At 42.5% G+C, this 23829-nt stretch overlaps 1 protein-coding gene and 1 pseudogene across 3 annotated transcripts in view; one reads left to right on the top strand and one right to left on the bottom strand.

The window, feature by feature from the left end:
• The window catches only part of TMEM135 (transmembrane protein 135), a 236886-nt gene extending 218205 nt beyond the window's left edge, over positions 1–18681 (bottom strand). For both annotated transcript variants that reach the window (XR_013814406.1, XM_079788461.1), the window contains exon 1: positions 18331–18681. Coding sequence is in view for 1 of the 2 variants with exons in the window: in XM_079788461.1 (XP_079644587.1) it covers positions 18331–18471 (141 nt within the window). In the remaining variant the exon portion in view is untranslated. The remainder of the gene's footprint in view (positions 1–18330) is intronic.
• A 1927-nt stretch (positions 18682–20608) lies between these two features.
• LOC307110156 (cofilin-2-like) lies at positions 20609–21079 on the top strand (annotated as a pseudogene). Its single transcript has one exon. The product of its transcript is annotated as a cofilin-2-like (transcript).
• The last annotated feature ends 2750 nt before the right edge of the window (positions 21080–23829 follow it).

Raw genomic sequence — 23829 nt, 5'->3', positions numbered from 1 at the left:
AGGTCTTAGATGGAAGCTACTGAATAACAGCATATATTTTTAAATGAAAGTAAAAACTGGTATTTTACTGGCTCCTCTATAAAAATATAATTTCTGGAACAGAAAACACTTTAATTTATTGAAGGAATAATGGGTAAAAAATACACAAAGAAATTATGACATGGGCCATAAAATGAGTAACCATCAAATGTTGAGGTAAATACTTATAATGCCTTAAAAAAAAAAACAGTTTTAGCCCTGGCCAGTGTTGCTCAGTGGTAGAAAGTCAGCCAGCCCACCTAAGGATCATGGTTTGATTCCTGGTCAAGGGCATGTACCTGGGTTGCAGGTCCATTCCCCAGGCGGTCAGAGTGTTTGTGGGAAGAACCAATCGATGTGTCTCTCTCACATCAATGTTTCTCTCTATCTCCCCCCTCCCTCCCTTTCACTCTCAATGGAGCCTGTTGCTCAGTGGTTGAGTATCAACCAATGAACCAGGAAGTTAGGTTTCGATTTCAGTCAGGGTGCCCCGGTTGCGGGACAGTTCCCCGGGGGACTTGCAGGAAGCAGTTCATCGATGATGCTCTCACATCATTGATATTTCTCTCTCTCCCTCTCCCTTCCTCCCTCTGAAATCAATAAAAATATATTTTTAAAGTAAAAAAAAATAAATAAATAAATAAGTGAAAAAATATCAAGTGAGGATTTAATAAGAAAAAAAAGTTTTAAACAAAAAATGAAATATAGCCCGGCCGGTGTTGCTCAGTGGTTGAGCATCAACCTATGAACCAAAAGGTCATGGTTCAATTCCCAGTCAGGGCACATGCCCAGGTTGTGGGCTCAATTCCCAGTAGGGGTAGGCAGGAGGCAGCCAATCCATGATTCTCTCTCATCATTGGTGTTTCTATCTCTCTCTCCTTCTCTTCCTCTCTCTGAATTGAATTAAAAAAAATTTTTTTAAGAAAATTAATATATTTTAAGTGGAAAAAATAAGTGTAATTCAAATTGAAGTTGAATGCTAAAATAAAAATATGTTACAGATTTTATCAGCCTGGATATTAGAGAAATTCAAGGACAGAAACCAGATAAATTCATTCAGTAATTCAAACATGATTATTGTGTGACAAAAAAACATACTAGATATAAAATAAAGTATGAAAAGAAAAATAAAATGAAAGATTTTTGTTCTACGGAAGGCATAAAAGAAAAAAATGACCTGAAAAATAAATACATATTAGGAATCTAGCATAATATATGTTGGTATATGCTACAAAACAGAAACAGGCACAAGTTCCTGTACAGAGGATTGCAGAAGTTTCACAGAAATTCTTTTTTAAAGAATAACTCTTATTTTTTATTTTTTTAATATTTTCTTGTTGAAAGTATTACATACATTTCCTTTTTTCCCCCATTGATCTCTTCTAGCCCATCCCCACCCCCTACAGCAGGCCTTCCCCACTGTCTGTGTCCATGGGTTATACATATATGCCTACAAGTTCTTTGGTTGATCTCTTCCCATCCATCCACTTTCTCCTGCCTTCCCTCTGAGATTCGACAGTCTGTTCCATGCTTCTACGTCTCTGGGTCTATTTTGTTTATCAACTTGTTTTGTTCATTACAATCCACACATGGGTGGGTTCATGTGATACATATCTTTCTCTGACTGGCTTATTTCACTTAGCATAATACTCTCCAGGTCCATCCATGCTGTTGCAAATGGTGAGAGTTCTTTCTTTTTTACAGCTGTGTAGTATTCCATTATGTAGATGTACCACTGTTTTTTAATCCACTCATCTGTTGATGGGCACTTGGGTTGTTTCCAAATCTTAGCTATTGTAAATTGTGCTGCTATGATCATAGGGGTGCATATATTCTTTTGGATTGGTGTTTCTGATTTCTTAGGATATATTCCTAGAAGTGGGATCACTGGGTCAAATGAGAGTTCCATTTTTAATTTTTTGAGGAAACTCCGTATTGTTTTCCACAGGGGCTGCACCAGTCTGCATTCCCACCAGCAGTGTACTAGGGTTCCCTTTCCTCCACATCCTCGCCAACACTTGTCATTTGTTGATGACAGCCATTCTGACAGTTGTGAGTTATACGTCATTGTCATTTTAATTTGCATCTCTCAAATAATAAGTGACTTAGAGTATTTTTTCATATGGCTCGTGGCCTTCTGTATGTCCACTTTGGAGAAACGTCTATTTAGGTCCTTTGTCCATTTTTTAATTGGATTGTTTGTCTTCCATCTGTTAAGTTGTATGAGTTTACTATATATTTTGGAAATTAACCCCTTATTGGATGTTTCATTGGCAAATATGTTCACCCGTGCAGTGGGCTCTCTTTTCATTTTGTTGATGATTTGTTTTGCTGTGCAGAAGCTTTTTATTTTGATGTAGTCCCATTTGTTTATTTTCTCCTTCATTTCCTTTGCCCTAGGAAATGTATCGGTAGACATACTGCTATGAGAAATGTCTGAGATTTGAGATTTTGTTACCTATCGTTTCTTCTAAGATTTTTATGGTTTCACAACTTACATTTAGGTCTTTTGTCTATTTTCAGTTTATTCTTGCGTATGGTGTAAGTTGGTGATCTAGTTTCATATTTTGTGCATACCTGTCCAATTTTCCCACCACCATTTATTGTATGTCTTTACTCCCTTGCATGCTCTTGCCTCCTTTGTCAAATACTAATTGAGCATAATGGCTTGGTTCAAAATTTGGGGTTTCTGTTCTGTTCCATTGATCTATATGCCTGTTCTTATTCCGGGACCAGGCTATTTTGAGTACAGTGGCTTTGTAGTGTAACTTGATATCTGATATTGTGATTCCTCCAACTTTGTTCTTCTTTCTCAAGATTATTGCAGCTATTTGTGGTCTTTTTTGGTTCCAGATAAATTTTTGGAGTATTTGTTCTAAATCTGTGAAATCTGCCATTTGTATTTTAGTAGGCATTGCATGAATCTATAGCTTGTTTTGGGTAGTATGGACATTTTAATGATATTGATTCTACCAATCCATGAACATGGTATATTCTTCCACTTGTTTATATCCTCCTCTATATCTTTTTTCAAGGTCCTGTAGTTTTCAGAGTACAGGTCTTTTACCTCCTTGCTTTAACTTTATTCCTAAGTATCTTAATATTTTTGTTGCAATGGTAAGTGGAATTTTTTTTTTTTTAGTTTCTTTCTGATAGTTCATTATCTATAATAATAAAAGCATAATATGCAAATCAACCGAATGACTGAACAGCAGAAAGACCATCCAGAGGACCTTCCAGATGACAACGCTATGACACACATTCGCGCCAGGACAGCTAAGATGGGTTCAATGCAATTGTCAGGGGGCCCCGCCATCACCCCATGATTGCCCTGAAGAGGGAGGCTCAGGCCACACTCTGCAGGGCGATTGATGGGGGGTGGGGGTAGGGGGGCTTCCACAATCAATCGCCCTAAAGAGGAAGACCCAGACCACCCTCTGTGTGGCAATCGATCACAGAGCCCCAGCCATGTGGGTGGGGTCTCCCTCTATGAGGCAATCAATCTTGGGGCCCCATGATCAATCACCCCACAGGCCACTGGCCAGCAACGCTGTAGCAGGTGTGTGGGGCCGGCCAGTGATCACCCTGCAGAGGGAGGCACAGGCCAGCCAAGCAATCGCACCCCAGGCCTGTCACCCACAGAGGGAGGTGACCGGTGGTGGTGAAGGGGGAAGCAGCACTGCACAGATGGCAAGCAGTGGCAGCAGCAGGGGTGGGGCCAGCTGCCGCAGCAGGGGAAGGAAAGCCCCGATAGACCCTGATCGCTGGCCAGGCCTAGGGACCCTACCTGAGGGGTCCGGATTGCAAGAGGGCACAGGCCAGGCTGAGGGGGACACCCCCCACACACACACACCGATAAAAATGCCATGGATTTCTGGGTGTTAATTTTGTTTCCTGCTACATTGCCGAATTCATTCATTCAATCTAGTAGCTTTTTTATGGAGTCTTTAGGGTTTTCTATGTACAATATCATATCATCTGCGAATAATGACAGTTTTACTTCCTCCTTTCTAATTTGATTCTCTTTTATTTTTTCTTCTTGTCTGAGCGCTATGGCTACGACTTCCAGTACTATGTTAAACAAGAGTGGTGAAAGTGGGCATCCCTATCTTGTTCTTAGGAGAAATGGTTTTAGTTTTTGCCCATTGAGTATGATGTTGGCTGTAGGTTTGTCTATATGGCTTTTATTATGTTGAAGTATGATCCCTCTAATCCCACTTTACTGAGAGTAAAAAGGGTGTTGGATTTTGTTGAATGCTTTTTCTGCATCAATTGATATCATCATGTGATTTTTGTCTTGTAATCTGTTTATGTGATCACATTTAATAGTATTGATTTGCGAATATTGTATCAGCCTTGCATCCCCAGAATAAATCCCACTTGGTCATGGTGTATGATCTTTTTAATGTATTGCTGGGTCCAATTTGCTAATATTTTGTTGAGGACTTTAGCATTTATGTTCATCAGGGATACTGTCCTCATAGAAATATTTTATAAAGATTATCAATCTTTGAGTCTTCATTGACTTATCTTTTAAATTGAGATTGAAAACATATTTGTGTTTAGACATTTTTGTATGTGAACTTTGAATTTAAAAGAAAGGTTTCTAAATTAAAACAAAACAATTTAATGTTATAGGAAGTAAAAATCTTATCAATCATAATATATGATAAGAAACGGGTAGAGAAATTGAAGGAGGATTAAATGTTAGCTAGCGATGTAATACAAAGAACCTTGAAAGTTTAGCAAAGAGTGACTGTGGGCAGTAGTGCACAGAGAAGGAAATACAAGCTAAATTGGAAGAAGAGTGGAATTCTCACTATACTGAAGACTAAAAATTAGGCCATCAATTATTTGACAGTCACAAAATCACTTACTATTTTTTGATATGGAGAACCCTGACCACCTACCTAAACCACAAGATAAATTTAACCACAAAAGTAACCATGAGAAAAAAAGGGGAGGGAGGAACATTATAAACATGCTTAGCTTACCTACCCAGACCTCACAATTTTGTCTACAACTACCTTGATTTACCTTTAAAGGGGTGAAGACAAACTTGTTAAGAGTTTGTCTAACATTTGTAACTAAAATTTTCTGACTACCTTAACTTCAAATACAGATTTAATTAGAATAGAGGTTCAATTTCAGACAATCTGTTAAGGTATTTGTGAGGTCTGAAATGTTTTATTAATACCATTAGCTTCAAGATCAAGTAAAGCCCAAAGTCTAAAGGGAAGAAATCAAATTATTGCCCGGGGTATTGAATTTAAGAAATCATCAAATAACCTCTCTTTCTGACTGGTCTAGTACATATTCACTTCATATATATTCATATACTCATTATGTCACTTCATTGGGAAAGCCTTCCCAAACCCACCACACTAGAATGTGTCCTCTTGTAACACTCTCGTATAAAACCCTGTACTTTTTAATAGCACTTATCGCAGGTGAATTTGTGTGTGCGTGTGTGTGTGTGTGTGTGTGTGTGTGTGTGTGTTTGTGTGTGTATCTTTCCCTTAACTATAATGTCCACATATATCTCATCTCATTCCCATGCCCTGGTATTTCTGATACATTGTAGGCAATCTGTAATATTTTTAAAAAAAATGAGGGTAGAAAAGAGGGAGTGAGAGGAATGAAGATTCAAAGTAAATAGTTGCTGTAACACTCCATGCGCTCCAAATGGAACAGTAAGCACAGTCTGAAACTCAGTCTGATCCTGATTAATTTAATGTATTCTGGGCTTGCGAGTTTCTGAGATACAGGTCTACTTTCTTCAAGGTTTAGAAATCAAGAATGATCCAAACAAGCCTCCCTCTGTCACTGCCAACAGATACAGAATCCTTCAAAACAACTCCCAAACTGGACTAATCACAATCCAAACTCTAGAGATCTAGTTAGAATCAAGAAACAAAAGCAACCTGACACATGTAATGAGTAAAAAGACTATACAAAATAAATGTTAATAAGCTGAAAACACTGTAAATTCAGCCTTCTTAGAAAGGAACCTGCTCTAATCTGATGACACTTGACCTACCATTCTTCCTTCTTTTCATAATTTCATGCATAAATTCATTTTACTGAATATTTTTCAATACTGTTGAAAACAAAATTACTTAAAATCTGTATTCATTCACTTGAATTATTGATTCTACTCAAGTGTAATTATGAGATCCTCATGTGATTTGTATTATCAATTCACAATACTAATTTAAATAACAAATAAATAAGGTCCATTAACAAATACTTATTAACTACTAGTGGCCCGGTGCACAAAATTCGTACACATGAAAAGAGAATTAATTAGAGGAAATATTTTAATATTAGAGGCCTGTTGCACGAAGATTCGTGCAAGAATAGGCCTTCCTTCCCCTGGCTTCGTTCCCGGCCACCCTGGAGCCTGCAAGTCTTTGCTCCCAGTTTGAGTGCTGCTCCTGTAGTTCCCTCCACCCCCGCACCCTCCTCCTCATAGCAGGCGTCCTGCCCCACCCAGCCGCTCTGTGCCTGTGTATGCAAATTAACCGCCATCTTTGATGAGTTAATTTGCATAGTCACTCCTGATTGGCTGATGGGCATAGCGGAGGTACAGTCAATTTGCATATTTCTCTTTTATTAGTGTAGATTGCTATTTGCCCTTTCTCTACAATAGAAGTGTCAGAGATGAAAGAAAATTAGTAAAATGTATATGAAAATCTCCCTCCTGTCAGAGTCTGGGGCATGTCCCCGCCCACCATCCACACATGCTTCGAAAACACAGGACACCTAGACCCGGCCAGCCCCACCCCCATTGGGTGAGACCCAGACCCGGCCAGCCCCACCCCATCAAGCCCCTCCGGGAGGAGGACACAGCCTCAGGTCCCCCAGCCCAATGCTGAGTGGGGGGCACAGCCTCAGGTCCCCTGGCCCAGCGCTGGGTGGGGGGCACGACCTGAGGTCCCCGTCAAGCCCTGCTGGGAGGGGGGTGCAGCCTGAGGTCCCCCAGCCTAGTGCTGGGGCGGGGGGCACGGCCTGAGTTTTCCAGGCCAGGCGCCGGGGCAGGGGGTGCGGCCTGAGGTCCCCCATCAAGCCCAGCTGGGCGGGGGGCACAGCCTGAGGTCCCCTGGCCCAGCGCTGGGGCATGGGGTGTGGCCTGAGGTCTCCCGGCCCGGCACCGGGGCAAAGGGTGCAGCCTGAGGTCCCTGTCAAGCCCCGCCGGGAGGAGGGCATGGCCTGAGGTCCCCCATCTAGCCCTGCTGGGCTGGGGGCGCAGCCTGAGGTCCCTCACCCCAGCCAGGTGCCATGCACCCTCAGGTCCCTGCTGTTCAGCCGTGACGTTATGGAATCCTAGCTAATCTGCATATTCCTCTATTATTAGTACAGATACTCCTAGTTTCCCAAGATAAAACAGATTCATCTCATATTAAGCATGAATAAAAAACGCAAAAAAAAATATCTCAAATCACAACACTCTTTTAGAGGAGACCCATTAGTAGAAAGGAAGCTAGGGTTGGTGATTAATCAAAAGACAATTTAAAAGTCTTAGGATCAACAGAGATTCACACAACTCTTCAATACAATACCATGGTATGATAAAATATTTTAAGACTCTTAATTATCGAAGCATCAAATAATATTATGAATTACTATGTACCTAGTATAGTCCTTGGGGATGTAAACATATTTCACATTCACTATACTATACAAGTAATACAAGAAACTGTACCAACACATTTGAAAAGACTTTCCAAGACTTTTTCTTTAGCTCTTTGTTAAGCAGTCATTTGAATTGAACTCCCCTTTCCTAATTATCACCTAGCATAATGCCTGGTAGATATTCAATAAATATTTCATAAATAAATTATAAATCTATATCAAAGTTTTATCATATTTTTAACAGTAGTAAAGCTTATACAGATAGATTTATGGAACATAAGTTGTGTTCCAGACTTTCAACCCAGGTCATCTTTCATAATCAATAAAAGCAATTACTTATATTGCTTATGCACAAAAACGAGACAAGATTTTTTTTCTCTAATCATTCACTCCTTAGAAATGTTCGTGTGCTTTTTTGACAACTTGTTGTCCAATTTAAGATATTCTTCAGAAATCAAGAGCTCTGCCCTAAATAACAAAACAGATTACAAAAAAACATAGTGTGATTATGTCTATTAGGGAAAATGGTCTGAAATGCAATCAAACAAGCAACAGCCAGATTGCCTAAGGCTCTCATTTTATTGAGGTAAAGATTATCCCACTTTATTGAGATGGAAAGACACGGAGAGTTCTGACCAGAAGAATAACAAGAGATGATTTATATTTTTAAAGGATATGAGATAGGTATTTTACTCCCATTTTATGAGAATACTGACATTCCCATATGTTAAGAACCTTGCTCAAGGTTACAATGTTAATAAGTGGCAGGACCTAGATTCAAGTCCATGTTCTTCCCACCTCTTAACAATACCTCCCAAGACTCCCTGCTCAAGACATCTCTGAAACACTCTCTTCTCAACTTCTTTGTATCTAACTGCTGCTTGCTTTCTTTCTTCCTCCTCTACTCCACACATGAGCATTCCTCGGGTTGTCTTCTCTTTCTAAATATTCAGTTGACCTAAGGACCTCTCTTCCTTGTTGACCTACCAGAGCTTCAACTTTCTTAGGATATCTAAACCTGAATCTCTAGCCCCACCTTCTCTCTAGAATAGCAGCTCTACGTTTCTCAATACCTCCTGGTCAATCTCTACTCATATATTGCACTAACAGATAAAACTCAACAGGCCCCCAAGCAATCAACATATTTCACTGAAAATATGTGCCTTTTCCCAAGGTACTACCTTCTACCATCCCAACAACAAGGCTTAAAAATCTCCTAGCTTCATTTGATTCTTTCCCCTACTTTACCTCTGAGCCACTAAATCTAACAGGTCTATATACCACTGCCACGTTAACTTTATGAAACAACTTCAAGCATCCTACCCCCTGTTGGCAACCCCATTAAGTTTACCCTTACCTCTCAGTCAAATGTGATCTTCTACCTATGATCTCTCAAACCATTTTATCTATAGCATACAGTATTTAACTCATGACTTTTTATTACAGGATAATACATGCTTAATCTTCCCACCTAGACTATAAACTCTTAACGAAAGAAGTATGTCTGGTGCATTTTCCTTTTCTTTTTTTTTTCTTCTTTTTTTAATTAATTCTCATCCGAGGATATTTTTCCATTGATTTTTATAGAGAGTGACAGACAGAGAGAAATATCGATGTGAGAGAAACACATCGATTGGTTGCTTCCTGCATGAGTTCCGACCAGGGCCTGGTCTGGGGAGGAGCCTGCAACCAAGATACATGACCTTGACCGGAACTGAACCCAGGACCGTTCGGTCTGCAGGCCAACGCTCTATCCACTGAGCCAAACCAGTGAGGGCTCCAGTGCATTTTCTTATTCTCCACCATACAACATAGCACATAGGTGCTATACACAGCACCCTAAAAATAACAGATTCATTAAATAACTGGTAAGTGAATAGGAAACAAATATTCCAATACTAATAGTATAGGTTCAGCTATTATTAAATCTAATCATCAAATCTCAGTCCTTCTCCATTACTGTATTTTTTTCATCAATATTTATCAGCAAATAATCAAAACTATGTTTTAAAGAGTGAAAATTCATGACAAATATAATTTTCTAAATAGTAAATAAGAGGTTTGGTTATCCAAAATAATCTGTATTACAATGAGTCAACTAGAGAGTTGGGTACGAAGACAACCTGATGGAAAACCTGTTACGACAGAGAGTACCAGTGTGAACTTGGCTCCCTCATTCCTCCAGGTGGGTTTCTCTCTCTACCAAAATGAATTATTTTATTGGAGAGGATAACTGTCCCAGACAGAGGAGCACTCCTTTTGATTTGAAGAGAATTTTCTAGTGAGCAGGCAAAAGGAAATAATGTTGGGATTGAAAAATACTTAAGAATTTGAAGGCTTTTTAATCTTTTTTAAACAACCAAATATCTGTTTTATTGGGGGGGAGGGGGGAAGGGTAAGAGATCAACCAAAGGACTTGTATGCATGCATATAAGCATAACCAATAGACACAGACAGAAGGGGAGTGAGGGCCTGTGCTGGGGGGGTCGGGGGGGTGGAGAGGGACGGGAGAGGTCAAGGGGGAAAAAGGAGACATACATAATACTTTCAACAATAAACAATTTTGTAAAAACAAAGTAAGCTGGGGAAAAAAAGAATCAACTAACTCAGAAATATGAACAGTAATGAATCATAATTATTGAAATCCTATATTCCAATGTTAATTTTTTTTTCCTAATCTATGATAACTAAAGGGTCAAACAAAAGTAAGCCAGATTTGGCCAGGTGTATTCAGAGATAGTTGCTACACAAATAGGTTGAGAAAGTGTTTAGTGCAATAGTAAATCTTCAACTTCCAACTGTGAATGATGTACTAGAACTGTTCTTTGTACTCAAGAGATCAGCCAAAGAATAACAAACAAATAACATATAAAAACAAGTTCAGCCCTAGCCTATGTGGCTCAGTGGATAGAGTGCTAGCCTGCAGACTGAAGGGTCCCAGGTTCAGTTCTGGTCAAGGGCACCTACCTCAGTTGCAGGCTCAATTTCAGGCCCTGGCCCTGGCCCCAGTGCAGGTAGAGGCAACCAATCAATGTGTCTCTCTCACATGGATGTTTCCCTCTCTATCTGTTTCTCCCCCTTGCTTCCACTCTCGCTAAAAAAAATCAATGGAAAAATATCCTCCGGTGAGGATTAACAACAACAACAGCAGCAAACTAAATAAATAAATAAATAAATAAATGCACAACTCTTTAAAAAAATAAATAAATAAAAACAAGTTCAACAAACTCAAAATGTCATATTAATGAACAGGAAAATTCATCATTTAATTGCTCATTTAAAAGAAAAAGACCAAATGACTGTTACACCTCCAAAGGATAACAAATCCTATCTAATAAAAGAGTAATATTCAAATTGACCGTACCTCTGCTACACTCAAAAGCCTCGCCCACCAGCCAATCAGGAGTGAGTATGCAAATTAACCCAACCAAGATGGCTGTGGCCACGGAGTGAGCAGGAGGCTTGGGTTTCCCTGGCAATGGAGGAAGCCAAGCTTCCTGCACACCCTGGCAGGCCCAGGCCACCACTCAAGGCTAACAAGTTTCAATTATAGAAGATAAATAAATCCCAACAAAAATGGCTGCGGCCACAGAGAGAGCAGGAGGCTTGGGTTTGCCCAGAAATGGAGGAAGCCAAGCTTCCTGCACACCCTGGCTGGCCCAGGCCTCTGCTCAAGGCTACAAAGTTTCAATTATAGAAGATAAATAAATCCCAGATACCAAGGCCTCCGCTTGGGTCACTGGGGGTCGTGGCCAGCCTGCAAACCACCACAGGCCCCTTGCCCAGGCCGTCCCACGCCCCAAGGGAACCCCCACCCTGATCCAGGACACCCTTCAGGGCAAACCAGCTGGCCCCCACCTGAGCACCAGGCCACTATCCTATCTAATAAAAGAGTAACATGCAAATTGACCATCACTCCAACATACAAGATGGCTGCCCCCATGTGGTCAAAGATGGCTGCCCCCATTTGAACACAAGATGGCCATCACAAGATGGCCAGCAGGGGAGGGCAGTTGGGAGGGACCAGGTCTGCAAGGGAGAGCAGTTGTGGGTGATCAGGCCAGCAGGGGAAGGCAGTTGGGAGGGACCAGGCCTGCAAGGGCGGGCAGTTGGGGGTGATCAAGCCTGCAGGGGAGGGCAGTTAGGGGTGACCAGGCCGGCAGAGGAGGGAAGTTGGGGGTAACCGGGCCTGCAGAGAAGGGCAGTTGGGGGGGACCCAGGCCTGCAGGGGAGAGCAGTTGGGGGGGGGGGGGGGACCAGGTCTGCAGGGGAGGGCAGTTAGGGGCAATCAGGCTGGCAGGGGAGCAGTTAGGCATCAATCAGACTGGCAGAGGAGTGGTTAGGGGGTGATTAGGCTGGCAGGCAGAAGCAGTTAGGGACAATCAGGAAGGCAGGCAGGCGAGCAGTTGGGAGCCAGCAGTCCTGGATTGTGAGAGGGATATCCGACTGCCCATTTAGGCCCGATCCTACTGGGATCAGGCCTAAACAGGCAGTCAGACATCCCTCGAGGGGTTCCAGATTGGAGAGGTTGCAGGCTGGGCTGAGGGCCACCACCTCCCCACCCCCGTACACGAATTTCGTGCACCAGGCCTCTAGTAGTATAATAATCATCATTTACTCATTGAATAGAAAGATAAGAGTCCCTCAATTCCACCCCCTAAAGTAGGCTTAAAGCAAAAAAATAAGGGGAATAGTCCACATTATTTAAAAATTCCATGATTTCCAACGGTCAAATAATCCAGACAGATATTCTCAGCAGTTGGTATTCCTTAATTCCCCTCCCCCCCCTCTCTCTCTCCCCACCCCCCAATATGGCCTAGAAAAGTCCTGCTTATTACCAAAATCTAAAAAGTCTCATTGCTGATCTCATTTTCTCTAAAAAACCTGCTAATCCACTGCCTTTAAAAACTCAGTCCATACTATGTGCCAGAAGCACTTTACATATTGTAACTCATTAAATCCTCACAAAGTTATCTAGAGTGAAAATTTATCTTCCCTCCAATACTACAGACACAGAAATTGAGGCTAAGAATGGTTAGATCATTTGTCTGAGGTTACCCAGCTAGTAAATAGTAAACTAGAATTCTAACAGGCAATTTGATCCCAGAATCCAGGATCCTGCCACCTAAGCCATATTAAAGTACAGAAATCTGAACAGCCTCTTGTAAGTGTAGTTAAGTTTTATAGAATTGCCATTTTTCCCATAAAATAAAACTGTGAGAACATTAAAAAACAAACAAAAAAAAAAACAACACACTATATTCACATATTCAATATCACTGAATTGATTTCTTCAGTGAATGGTTTTTAAGTCTTTAGAAACTAAAGACTGTCCATAAATTGTTTTTTAATCCTAAAAATTCCAGCTTTTACTTAAATTTTAATTCAGTCTGGAGATGATTAATTGAGCCTCCATAACATAACAAAATTGTTAGATTAAAAGGTTCAAAGGAAGTAAATATTAAGTAAACATTTTCATATTCTGAAGAAGAGTTTAAACAAACATCTAAAGGTCAATTTTAAAAGCAGGTTTTTAATTCATTCCTTCCCAAAAGGAGTCAGCTAAAGGTAAATGTCAATACCCTTATCTGGTGGTCCTGAGTTAAGTCACCTAGAAATAGCAAAAGTAAGAAAGGTCTTAACCTTTTGCACTCGGATGTCGAGTGTGACTCGACATGGTTAGCATCAGTAGCAGCTCTTTTTATACTCTTTGAATGTATCAATAATTTGAAATATAAAAAAATCCAAATAAATAAGTTTGTATGAAAAGAAACTCCAGTTTTCTATTCTACTGCTGCGCTTTGTAAAATCTGGGATATTTAAAAAATTAAATCCCGAGTAGAATAAAGGAATCAAGAAAAAAGCAAGTAAGTGCAAAGGGTTAAAACAACCTGAGATGAGTGAACAAGTTTTCCTTCTTAGAGAAGGCACCTAAGAACTTGAACAGCATAGAATCCCCCTAAATGGGCAATTGTGTATTCTAAATTTGCCACAAATTACGGAGGTTACTATGCTTTCATTAATTTTAGTAATAGGCTACAGTTTAAACACTTTAACCACTGTTTCATACGTGAGTATGTGGCAATAACTAACATTCAACAGAACATAAATTCCTGAAATACATTTTTGGTACATGCATAAAATGTTAGCATATTTTACAACATATGTATGATTCTTTTTAAAAAACTACATGAAATGGATTAATGATGAAGATGGATGTTTTTTACAAATTGTGAAAACACAGATTCACTATTAAAAAGATTTAGTGATCTACATTTCAACATGGTTTAAGCATTATAAGGAAAATACTAAGAACAGCTGTGGATACCAAAATATAAAAGAAGCATGAGAATAGGTGCATTGAACAAAAGAAGAAATATAAAAGGAACAAAAGCAATCAGTTTAGTGCAAAATATAAGGTTAATATCTACACTAATAAAAGAGAAAGATGCAAATTGGCTGTCACTTCACGACGCCCACCAGCCAATCAGGAGTGTGTATGCAAATTAACCTGACAAAGATGGAGGGCTAATTTGCATATGCGGGCACCAAGCGGCCAAGAGCGGGGCAGCCACTTGTGCGCGCACCAGCACCAAGTGGCCAGGGTCCCGGGGATGGGCGTCCTCAGGACCCAGGCTGCTCTGAGCCTGTAGGCCCACACATAAGCCCGGAGCGGCTGGGGTCCCGAAATGACCCCCGGCCATTCCGGGCCTACACATGCAATAGCCAAGCAGCCAGGGACAAGGCAGGAACACAATGGATGTTCCCACTCTGCAGCAGCTTGCATGCACACTGGCGTCAAGCGACCTGCGTCCCGGGGACAGGCATCCTTGGGAGCCAGGCCACTCTGAGCCTGTAGGCCAGCGCGTAGGCCTGGAGTGGCCGGGGGCACTCCAGGCCTACGCTCACAGGCACCGAGCAGCTGGGGGCAGGGCGAGAACATCTCCGGGACCCAGGCGCTCCAAACCGGTGCGCAAGCAAGTGGCCAGGGGCGGGACAGGAACGTCCTCTGCAGCGAGCGAGCAGACAGCAGGGCCCTGCTTGCCCCTGTGGCAGCAAGCCAGAGAGCAGACAGCAGGGCCCTGCTTGCCCCTGGCCCAGGCAGCAAAGGGCAAGCAGGCCCCCACAGAGAGCAGACACCAGGGCCTGCGGTGGGGTCAAGCAGGCAGGTCCGCAGAGAGCAGAGAACCACAGGGAGCAGGCCTAAGCTGTCAGTAGGACATCCCCTGAGGGCTCCCAGATTGGAGAGGGTGCAGGTCACGCTGAGGGACCCCCCCATGCACAAATTTCATGCACCAGGCCCCTAGTTTATAATAAAAAGCAAATATACAAGACCCATTTTATAAGCTCCAGAAAACACACAATTAAAAGTTTCCCCCTAAATCAGTTGGCCTTCAAAACTTCTACCAATGTTGGCAACAGCATCAATGACTTGAAATCCTAGAACAGTGATGGCGAACCTATGACACACGTGTCAGCACTGACACGCGTAGCCATTTCTGATGACATGCGGCCGCTCATGCAGAGGATGAAACATTTGCTGCTCCTGAGGATGAAACATTTGCGAAATAATGTTTTTTTCCTCAAAGTGACACACTACCCGAGTTATGCTCAGTTTTTTGGCGAAGTTTGACACACCAAGCTCAAAAGGTTGCCCATCACTGTCCTAGAAGCATAAACCAGTCAGCACACTACCCCTAATATTGTCAGTCTCTAAGTCCTGTTCATTCTTTCTGTGAAATATACCTCTTGTCAAATGCCTCTAAGACTGTCCTTCCATTCTCTCTGGCACTTCTTTAGAACTGCGGATTATCTCTTTACTCCTGAGCTATTTCTGAGTTCATTCATTGAGTCCTGTACTCATTCAGACACTTATTAAGCATTCATTGAGGTACTGTGCTAGCACTGAATACAAACCACCATTCTAACAGGAGATAGAGACATTGATTATAATGAATGCACTATTTTAATAATTCCAACACTTTATTAGGGCCCTACTATGTGATAGCTGCTATTCCTACACACTGTTACCCCATTTATGCCCTCACAATAGCCCTAAAACATGGTTATAATAATCTTCTGCAAAATAATGGCCTAATTATTCAAGACCTATTATGAACTAGAAAATATGTGATACAGCCCTAGCTGGTTTGGCTCAGTGAATAGAGTGTCGGCCTGAGGACTGAAGAATACCGGGTTCGATTTAGGTCAAGGGCATGTACCGGCCCTGGTGCGGAAGGCAATCAATAGATGTGTCTCTCTAACATCAATGTTTCTCTTTCTGTGCCTCTCCCCCTACCTCCACTCTCTCTAAAAACCAAAGGGAAAATATCCTCTGGTAAGGATTAACTATACACACACACACACACACACACACACACACACACACACACACACGATATGTCTTCAATTCTTACAGAGAAAGTCAAAGTAACATGCAAAAAGTCAAACAGCTAAATAACTGATGGAGCAGAGATTCAAATTCACATCTCTAATCCCTTTTAAAAGGCCACTTCTTCCCCTACCGACTTGTATTGTGGCACCTGATATTACACATGTAATCAACAACTACCCAACACTGATAAAGAGTAAAGTGTTGCTATATATGCTCTAAGTAGCCCCAGCCACATATACAAATATATCTAAAATAAAACTGTCTTGAAATAATTTTTATGCTTAGTGCCTCCAATGGACTCTAATTTTTTTCTATTCTCTTCTATTTCACTTAAAATAAAATACTGGTCAATTCCCAATAATTTTATTTCACAACCACTTCTGAGTAGCAACCCAAAGTTTGAAATACACAGCTGTAAGGGATACAGGCTAAATTAGATGGAGAATTTACCCTCAAGAATATTTAATTAAGTTGAAGACATAACAGTAAAACACAAATCTTTCCTGACACCCCTGCCCCCACCTCAACTGCTGGAATAGAAGAACAGAAATATCTGTTGCTTCCCCTGAACTTCCCTATCATGGAAGATACCAATAAATTGTCTAGGATGTAGATATGACAACTGTCAAAACACTCAGCAAACAATTGTCGAATGAATGAGTAGGGCAGCATAAAAGTATTACGGATTTTCAAAAGAGAAATTACATAGCATAAGCTCTCTCCCCACCTACATCATAACCCCACAAGGGCACAGACAATCTTTTTGTATTATTGAACATACCATGAGCTCAAAAATGTTTGTAGGTGTTCTATTAAGGAAAACAAGCAAACACTGAACTACAGACTGACCACATTCATGTGGAAAAGCAGATAGGTAAACATGCGTCTTTGCCAAAGAAAATCAAGGGATAAATTTCCAGCTCCAATAACAAGTTTATTAGTATTGGCCTCCACTCTCAGTTCTTACTATTCAAAGTGTGGCTCTTAGTCTAGCAGCATCTATAGTACCTGGGAATTTGTTAGGCATGCAAAATCCCAGGCCCCACCCAGACCTGCTAAATCAGAACCCCTATTTTAACATGCTTGCCGAGGAGATTCCTAACATATTCAGATTTGAAAAGTATCAGTCTATATGATCAAAATAAAACTGGCTTCTGAAATCTCAGAGAGAGTTACCATCTTCTGTATTATCTCTGTAATAAATAATCAAACTGTTGAAGTACTACAAGTATGGCTATGACACATTTCTAGGCATAGTAGGGTATAAATTCAAATCATTACTGAATGAGAGGTAAGAAGTAACCACCCACTGAATACTGAATGAAACTTTCAGGAAATACAAACAAGATGACCTCTGCCTTCTTAGGACACAGACGCTATTGGGCGACAAAACAGAGACTGAACTTCAATAACCAAAGTAATAAATCTTTAATACCAAGGACCAGGTCATTAAAAAACAAAAACGATGCTGTTCAGAGCATTTAAGAACAAACTTCCTTACCAGTTCTCAGTGATACACATATTTTCAAATATTCTCTATTAAAAACTCCAAACTAAAGACTGCCCTGCATGTAAAGCTGAGTAATTAGAGGACCTAGTTAACATAAACTAAGATCTAATCACCTTCACTCACTCTAAGACTGGAAACACCCTTTAAATCACCACGGGGGGAAAAAAAATCTCAACCAGGTGTCTGCTTTGGGAGCTTGCAAAAAAACTTGCAAAACCCTCAAGCCACAATCCTGCCATTCCACACTGAGACAAGATCTGTGGTCACATGAACTGGCTGTCAAATATGTCCTTTAAAAAAAAAAAAAAAGAATGAGGATGGGGGGAACAGAGGGATTTTATATGAGGAAAGATTGCAGGCCATTTCTCGTCGCCTCGCTGACCTCTCCACCGCCAGGCAGGAGAGAGCAAAATACACGCAGGTCCCTGTAGTCACAATTGTAAGTGTTCTAAACTTAATCCCGGACTTGGGGGCCCATCCTCTGCCGAAAAACAGGCATTTAGATGACAGCTCAACCTCTAATTCCCCTCCCCCTTCTCCCACCCGGAGTAGGATTTGGGACATCTGCCCCTTGGGACCTCCCCAATCCCAATACCCTCCCCCACCAAAAAAAAAAAAAAAAAAAAAAAAAAAAAAAAAAAAAAACCACTCTGACCCCTCCAAATGAGAAACAGACACAGGGCGAGTTCCCCAAGCCTCTCGGGAGCCGGACTGCACCCCCGGCCCATCCTCCACATACACTCGCCCCGGGGGAGGGGCTGAGGGGTCTCACCAAGTACAGAGGGATATAGATCCTCAGGGACTCCTCCAGGGCGCCCCCCGTGATCTGCAGGAAGGAAACCCCGCAGGAAGGGTGCCAAGTGTGGCCGATCTCGTAGCAGTTATGAGGGATGGACTTGCTGAGAGCCGCCATGACGAGGAGAAGCGCGGAGGGGACGCTAAGGGGTGAGCCGAAGTTGGGAGGGAGGTGGGAAGGAGGACGGGTGCGCGCGCCCAACCACCGCGGGCGCCGGGGGCGGGCCCCGGGAGGTGGGGGATGGAGGGGAAAGGTCACGCGAGCGGGGTTACTCCGGGCCGAAGTCCTCGGATGTTGAGCCCTCGGCGTATCGCAGCTCGAGGGGGCGGGGCGCGCACCGGGAGGCGGGGAGAGGCGGAGCGTGCGCGCTCCCGCGCCCGCGGGCCTCCAGCGGAGGCGCGCGCCCGCCTCTCCGAGCCCGGCCGGGCGCGCCGCGCGGAAGGTGTGCGCGCGCCGCTCTGGGACGCGCCTGCCTCCCTAGGCCCCGCCCTGGAAACGGAGCGCTGGGTTGGATGTGCAAGGTTGGTGGCTTGGGTCACATTGCGCTACAGTCCCTGTCCTCTCCAAGCACGGCCAAGTAGAACTAAGGGCAGTGGAAGAAAGGGATTAAAAGTTTTTGTTGGGAGCTGGGTGAAGGAAGCTGGTTGCCAGGGGAGAGCCTGACAACTATACTGGGCAGCTCCCCTTCTTTTTTTCTTTTCTTTTTTTTAAATATATATTTTATTGATTTTTTTACAGAGAGGAAATGAGAGGGATAGAGAGTTAGAAACATAGATGAGAGAGAAACATCAATCAGCTGCCTCCTGCACACCCCCCACTGGGGATGTGCCCGCAACCAAGGTACATGCCCTTGACCGGAATCGAACCCGGGAGAGCTCCCCTTCTTTAGAGTGCCAGGTAATGACTAGCTAAGGCTGCCTGCTGGTTGCAACCGCGCTGCTCCCAATTGCTGGGCTTTCTAAGCTCTCTGGGGCCTGAGAGGGCTTGAAAAATGTTTGCTCTGTCCATACACTTCCTGTGTGGGGAAAGGGCCATAGGTCATCCTGTACAATCCCTGGGACACTGAGCAGTCCTGTCTGTTGCACCCAGGACAAGTGCTCATGATCCAATTAGTACACACCTGACTAGAGAGCTTTGCCAACAACTGGCATGACAAGGGAGCGGTGTGTCCTACAAGTCATACAACCACTCTACATGTCAGTTTCCTCATCTACAAACACCTCCCAGTTTCCTTGGGATTCTACATTCTATAGTTTCTTAATGCAGGAGCTTCTTACCTTTAGATGAACCCTATTTTAATATAGTCTTCCTTCATTCATTCTACAAATATTTACTGAGCACAGGTGAACAGAGAGACAAGGTTTCCACCCACCCCTCCTTCCCCTCCTTCCAGTGCCACGGAGCCAGAGCTGCCACCACAGCCATAGGCTTACGGAGTTGCAATGAGCGATGAAGTCACTAAAGTTTTTAGTGATATTGTCACCTGATGGTCGTTGGTGTCAATTCAACACCAACAGGAATTCCCAGTTTGGTGTGCGGTGAAGAAGGAAACTTGATGGAGTGCAAACAGCTCAACTGTGGTACAGCACAGCTGTGAAACAGCTCAATGGTGTTACAACTCAATTATGAAGCAGCACTAGCTGTGGAACAGCCCTGCTACAGGTGGCCCCGGGACCAGGCCCCTTCCCTGCTAGGCAGTTCCACTCTGCTCTGGTCTGCACTGCCCTGCCCCGTGCTGGTCTGCTGGGGCCAGGGAACACAGTCTTCAGTCTTCCACGAATAGGAAAAGGGCCAGAGAGGAGCTGACTTGTGCAAACAGAAGTACTGGCACCTAATCCCTGATTGGTTTGTCTTCCTGCAAATGAGGACTCCAAATCCTCCACGTTTTACTGATTAGTCAGAATGGAGATTCTTTGAGTGATGGGTGAGGATGATTTACATAGAGCTGCACAGGCCCAGTGGGACAGGGAAAGCCTCAGTCCTGTTGGCTGACATACTGCTCCAGGAACTTCCTTATAAAACTGGCTCAGATAACAGGAACACGGTGCAGGCAGGCAGGCAGTGCAGAAGGCAGGCGCCTTAGTGCAGGATTCTCCCTGAAGTGTGGTTTGCATAAGAGGCCCTATGTGAAAATGGCTGTAGGCTCTGTTGTGTGTGTGTGTGTGTGTGTGTGTGTGTGTGTGTGTGTGTGTGTTTTCAATTGAGCCCAAGCAAGTCCTTCTCAGTAGGTACCTTTTTTCTCAGGCTCCACAATATGAAAGTGAGAATATCTTCTACTACACAAGAGGAGATCCAAACAAGAAAGAAAGCAGTTCTCTTCTCTTTAAGCAGTGACAAAAGACAAATAATCAGAGAGTAAGTAGAGCAGATTTTGGTGGATGACACTGTAGAGAACCCCTACACATCTTTTGTGAAGTTGCTGCCTCTGAATGACTGTCGATTTGCTTTGTAAGACGGGGCACACAAAACTAAAGTCTAAGAAAGAAGATCTAGTGTTGATATTCTGGGCTTCTGAAAGCACGCCTTTGAAAAGCATGGTGATTTATGCTAGCTCTAAATATGCCATTAAAAAAAAACTTACAGGTATTAAACATGAGTGGCAAGTATATGGCTTGGATAATATTAAGGATGTTCATCACTTGGAAAGAAATGGGGAGGCCATGTAGTAGCCTTGCTTGAGGAAAATCCCTTATTAAATGACAGTCAAACGCCATCTGAATGTTAAGAAACTCCCACTTCTTCAGCTCAGTTATTGGAATAGTATTAGGTTTGGTTTTGTTTTTTTCCCCTTCCCAATAGTCCCTTCTAAAACAATGAATGAAGGAAATATTAATCTAAGCAGCCTATCAGTGATGGCTGTTAAGCTGTTTAATACTGTCACTTTAACATAAAACCCAAGGAATACTTTTTGATCATATTTTAATCAAAACAATTGGTTATATGCCTCTCTTGCAGCAAGTATTGCAATGAATATGATTGTCAATGTGAATTGTTTAGAACAGTGGTCGGCAAACTGCGTCTCGCGAGCCACATGCGGCTCACGAGCCGCGGTTTGCCGCTCTGTTGACTAACGAGTTTGCCGACCACTGGGATAGGGGCTTAATCACAAGGAACAACAGCAGCCTGTAATTTTTGGAATCGAGAGTCTAGGAGGTCAGTGGTCGGCAAACTCATTAGTCAACAGAGCGGCAAACCGCGGCTCGTGAGCCACGTATGGCTCGCGAGCCACAGTTTGCAGACCACTGATAGAATACTGCAAAGGGTAAGCTAATTGACTTCCCTACCACTAGCATTCTAGAGAGAGAAGATGGAAAATAAACAAGAAATCTAAATAAGATAATATAAACTAGGTGTAATAATAATATAAGATAGTATAAAGTCAATAAGATAATACAGGATAGTCATTTAAAGGAAACAAAAGAGGAGTAGTCATTAAAAGAAAAGCCCAAAATAACAGTGATGAAGAGATACAAATTTCTCACTCAGGTAAATATAAACTGACTTAGGCTAAGACAGTGGCTCCATTACCATCAGGGATCCCAGACTCCTTCTGACAGGTTGCTCTGCTGTTACCTCTGATTTCCACCCTGACTTCTAAGAGGGCTGCTTCACCTTGAGCCATGATATCCACATGCTAAGCAGGAAGACCAGCAAAAGAGGAAAAGAGGACATACTTCTCTTTAAGAAAACTTCCCAAAAGATGTATGCAAAGTACTTCTCCTTACATCCCATTGGCCCAAGCTTAGTCACATGGCCACACTTGGTTGCAAGACAGGCTGGGAAATGTAGTCTTTGTTTATTGGTTGGACTACTGCCAGCTAACTTTTTCAGGTTTCATTACTGAGCAAAATAAGAAGAACAGATATTGGGGGCAGCCAGCATTGCCCTACACAGTTCTATGCCTCTGGCTACCCAAATATCAGAGCACATCCTGCTTCCCACAGATAAATGTACCTTCCCCTTTCCAAGGGGACAACCTGAAGTTCTGTGCAGTTACCCCAGTTATTCCAGCAGCTTCCTCAGGACCAAATACAGCTCTCATGCTCAAGTTATTCTCCCACCCACCCCCACCTCTTAACACACCTTACACACAATGGTAGGCTAGGAACAGATAATTACAATGATTTCTTAAAATTCTCCAATGAAGATATGAATCAGAAATATAGCATGAATTTGTCCTCCGAAATTATAGGAAGAGCAATGCACGATTATCCTACCTAATTTTAATAATCCATCTGTGAAAATCTGATGTTCTGCAAGAAATTTCTAAATGGGAGCCTGCTTTTAAATGGAAAAAGATAAAATGTGTTACACATCAACCCCAAAATTGCTAACATGTTTCAGATAAAGTAAAATGCCAAATATACATAACAAACTATCCTGTTAGGAAGTATAATACTTAAAGAATATCATTTTAATCACCAAACAATTAATATGGTTGCTATCAATTGCTTTTGAATGCTATAGCTCATGTAGTTTGCGTGCATAATGATAAACATTATAATGCTTACCATGTGGCACAGAAAATACCAATAACTAAGGAAAATTTTTATATACAATTAAAAGCAGGTAATTTATTTTAATTAACTGTTAAATGGAGACTTGAAGCTTAAAGCTATTTGAGAAGGGAAGGGCACAGTTATTGTTGCCACAGGTGTTAGATGACAGTGCTAATGAGTTGGATGGCAAAGAGACAATTTCAGACAAAGTTTCAGATTCAAAGGAATTGAAAGGGTCTCTGTATCTTTGCTGTCGCTGCTGTAGAAATTCCAGAATGGGAAGGCATTGATACAGGTCTCAGGGAAGATTATCTGTGCTTTTAGATTGGGAAAAAAAGTTGCAAAATGGAGCAGTTTGTAAACCAGTAGTTTACATTTGTACATTGCTTTATAAGGTACTAGTAGCCCTGCCCACGAATCTGTGCGCCAGTAGCTCGCCAGTAGCTCACTGCCGCCCTCCTGTAGCTCTCCTCCCGCTGCCCTGCCCTCTTGTAGCTCCCTCTGCCCTCCCCCCGCCCCCACTAGAGCTTGCTGCCCTGCCCCCTCCTTTAGCTCTCCGCTGCCCGCTTGTAGCTCGCTGCCCCACCCTCCTGCTGATCCGTGATCCTGTCGTTAAGTGGTCGGTTGTCATGCTTCACGGCATAATGACCATTTGCATATTACATCTTCTTATATAGGATTATAAGATATATCAGACTTTTTTTAAAAGAAAGGTTCCTCATCATGCTGCCACCAGGTTTAATGGTGATGTTACAGACTGTGTCTGCATGGGCCATTTATTCTTTTAGGCTGCCGATGACCAGTAGCTTGACTGGATACTCTCTTGGGACTTCATTGTTGCTTCTTTTCATAAAAAAAAAAAAAAAAAGGCTTTGGGGTTCATCAACAAGGTGCAGCAAAGAGTTTCTTCAAAGAAGGTAAAGGGGAGAGATCAACCAAAGGACTTGTGTGCAAGCATATGAGCCTAACCAGTGGT

This window comes from Cnephaeus nilssonii, assembly GCF_951640355.1.
Source record: "Cnephaeus nilssonii genome assembly, chromosome: 13".
NCBI lineage: Eukaryota > Metazoa > Chordata > Mammalia > Chiroptera > Vespertilionidae > Cnephaeus > Cnephaeus nilssonii.
This window is presented reverse-complemented; position numbering and strand designations above follow the sequence as displayed.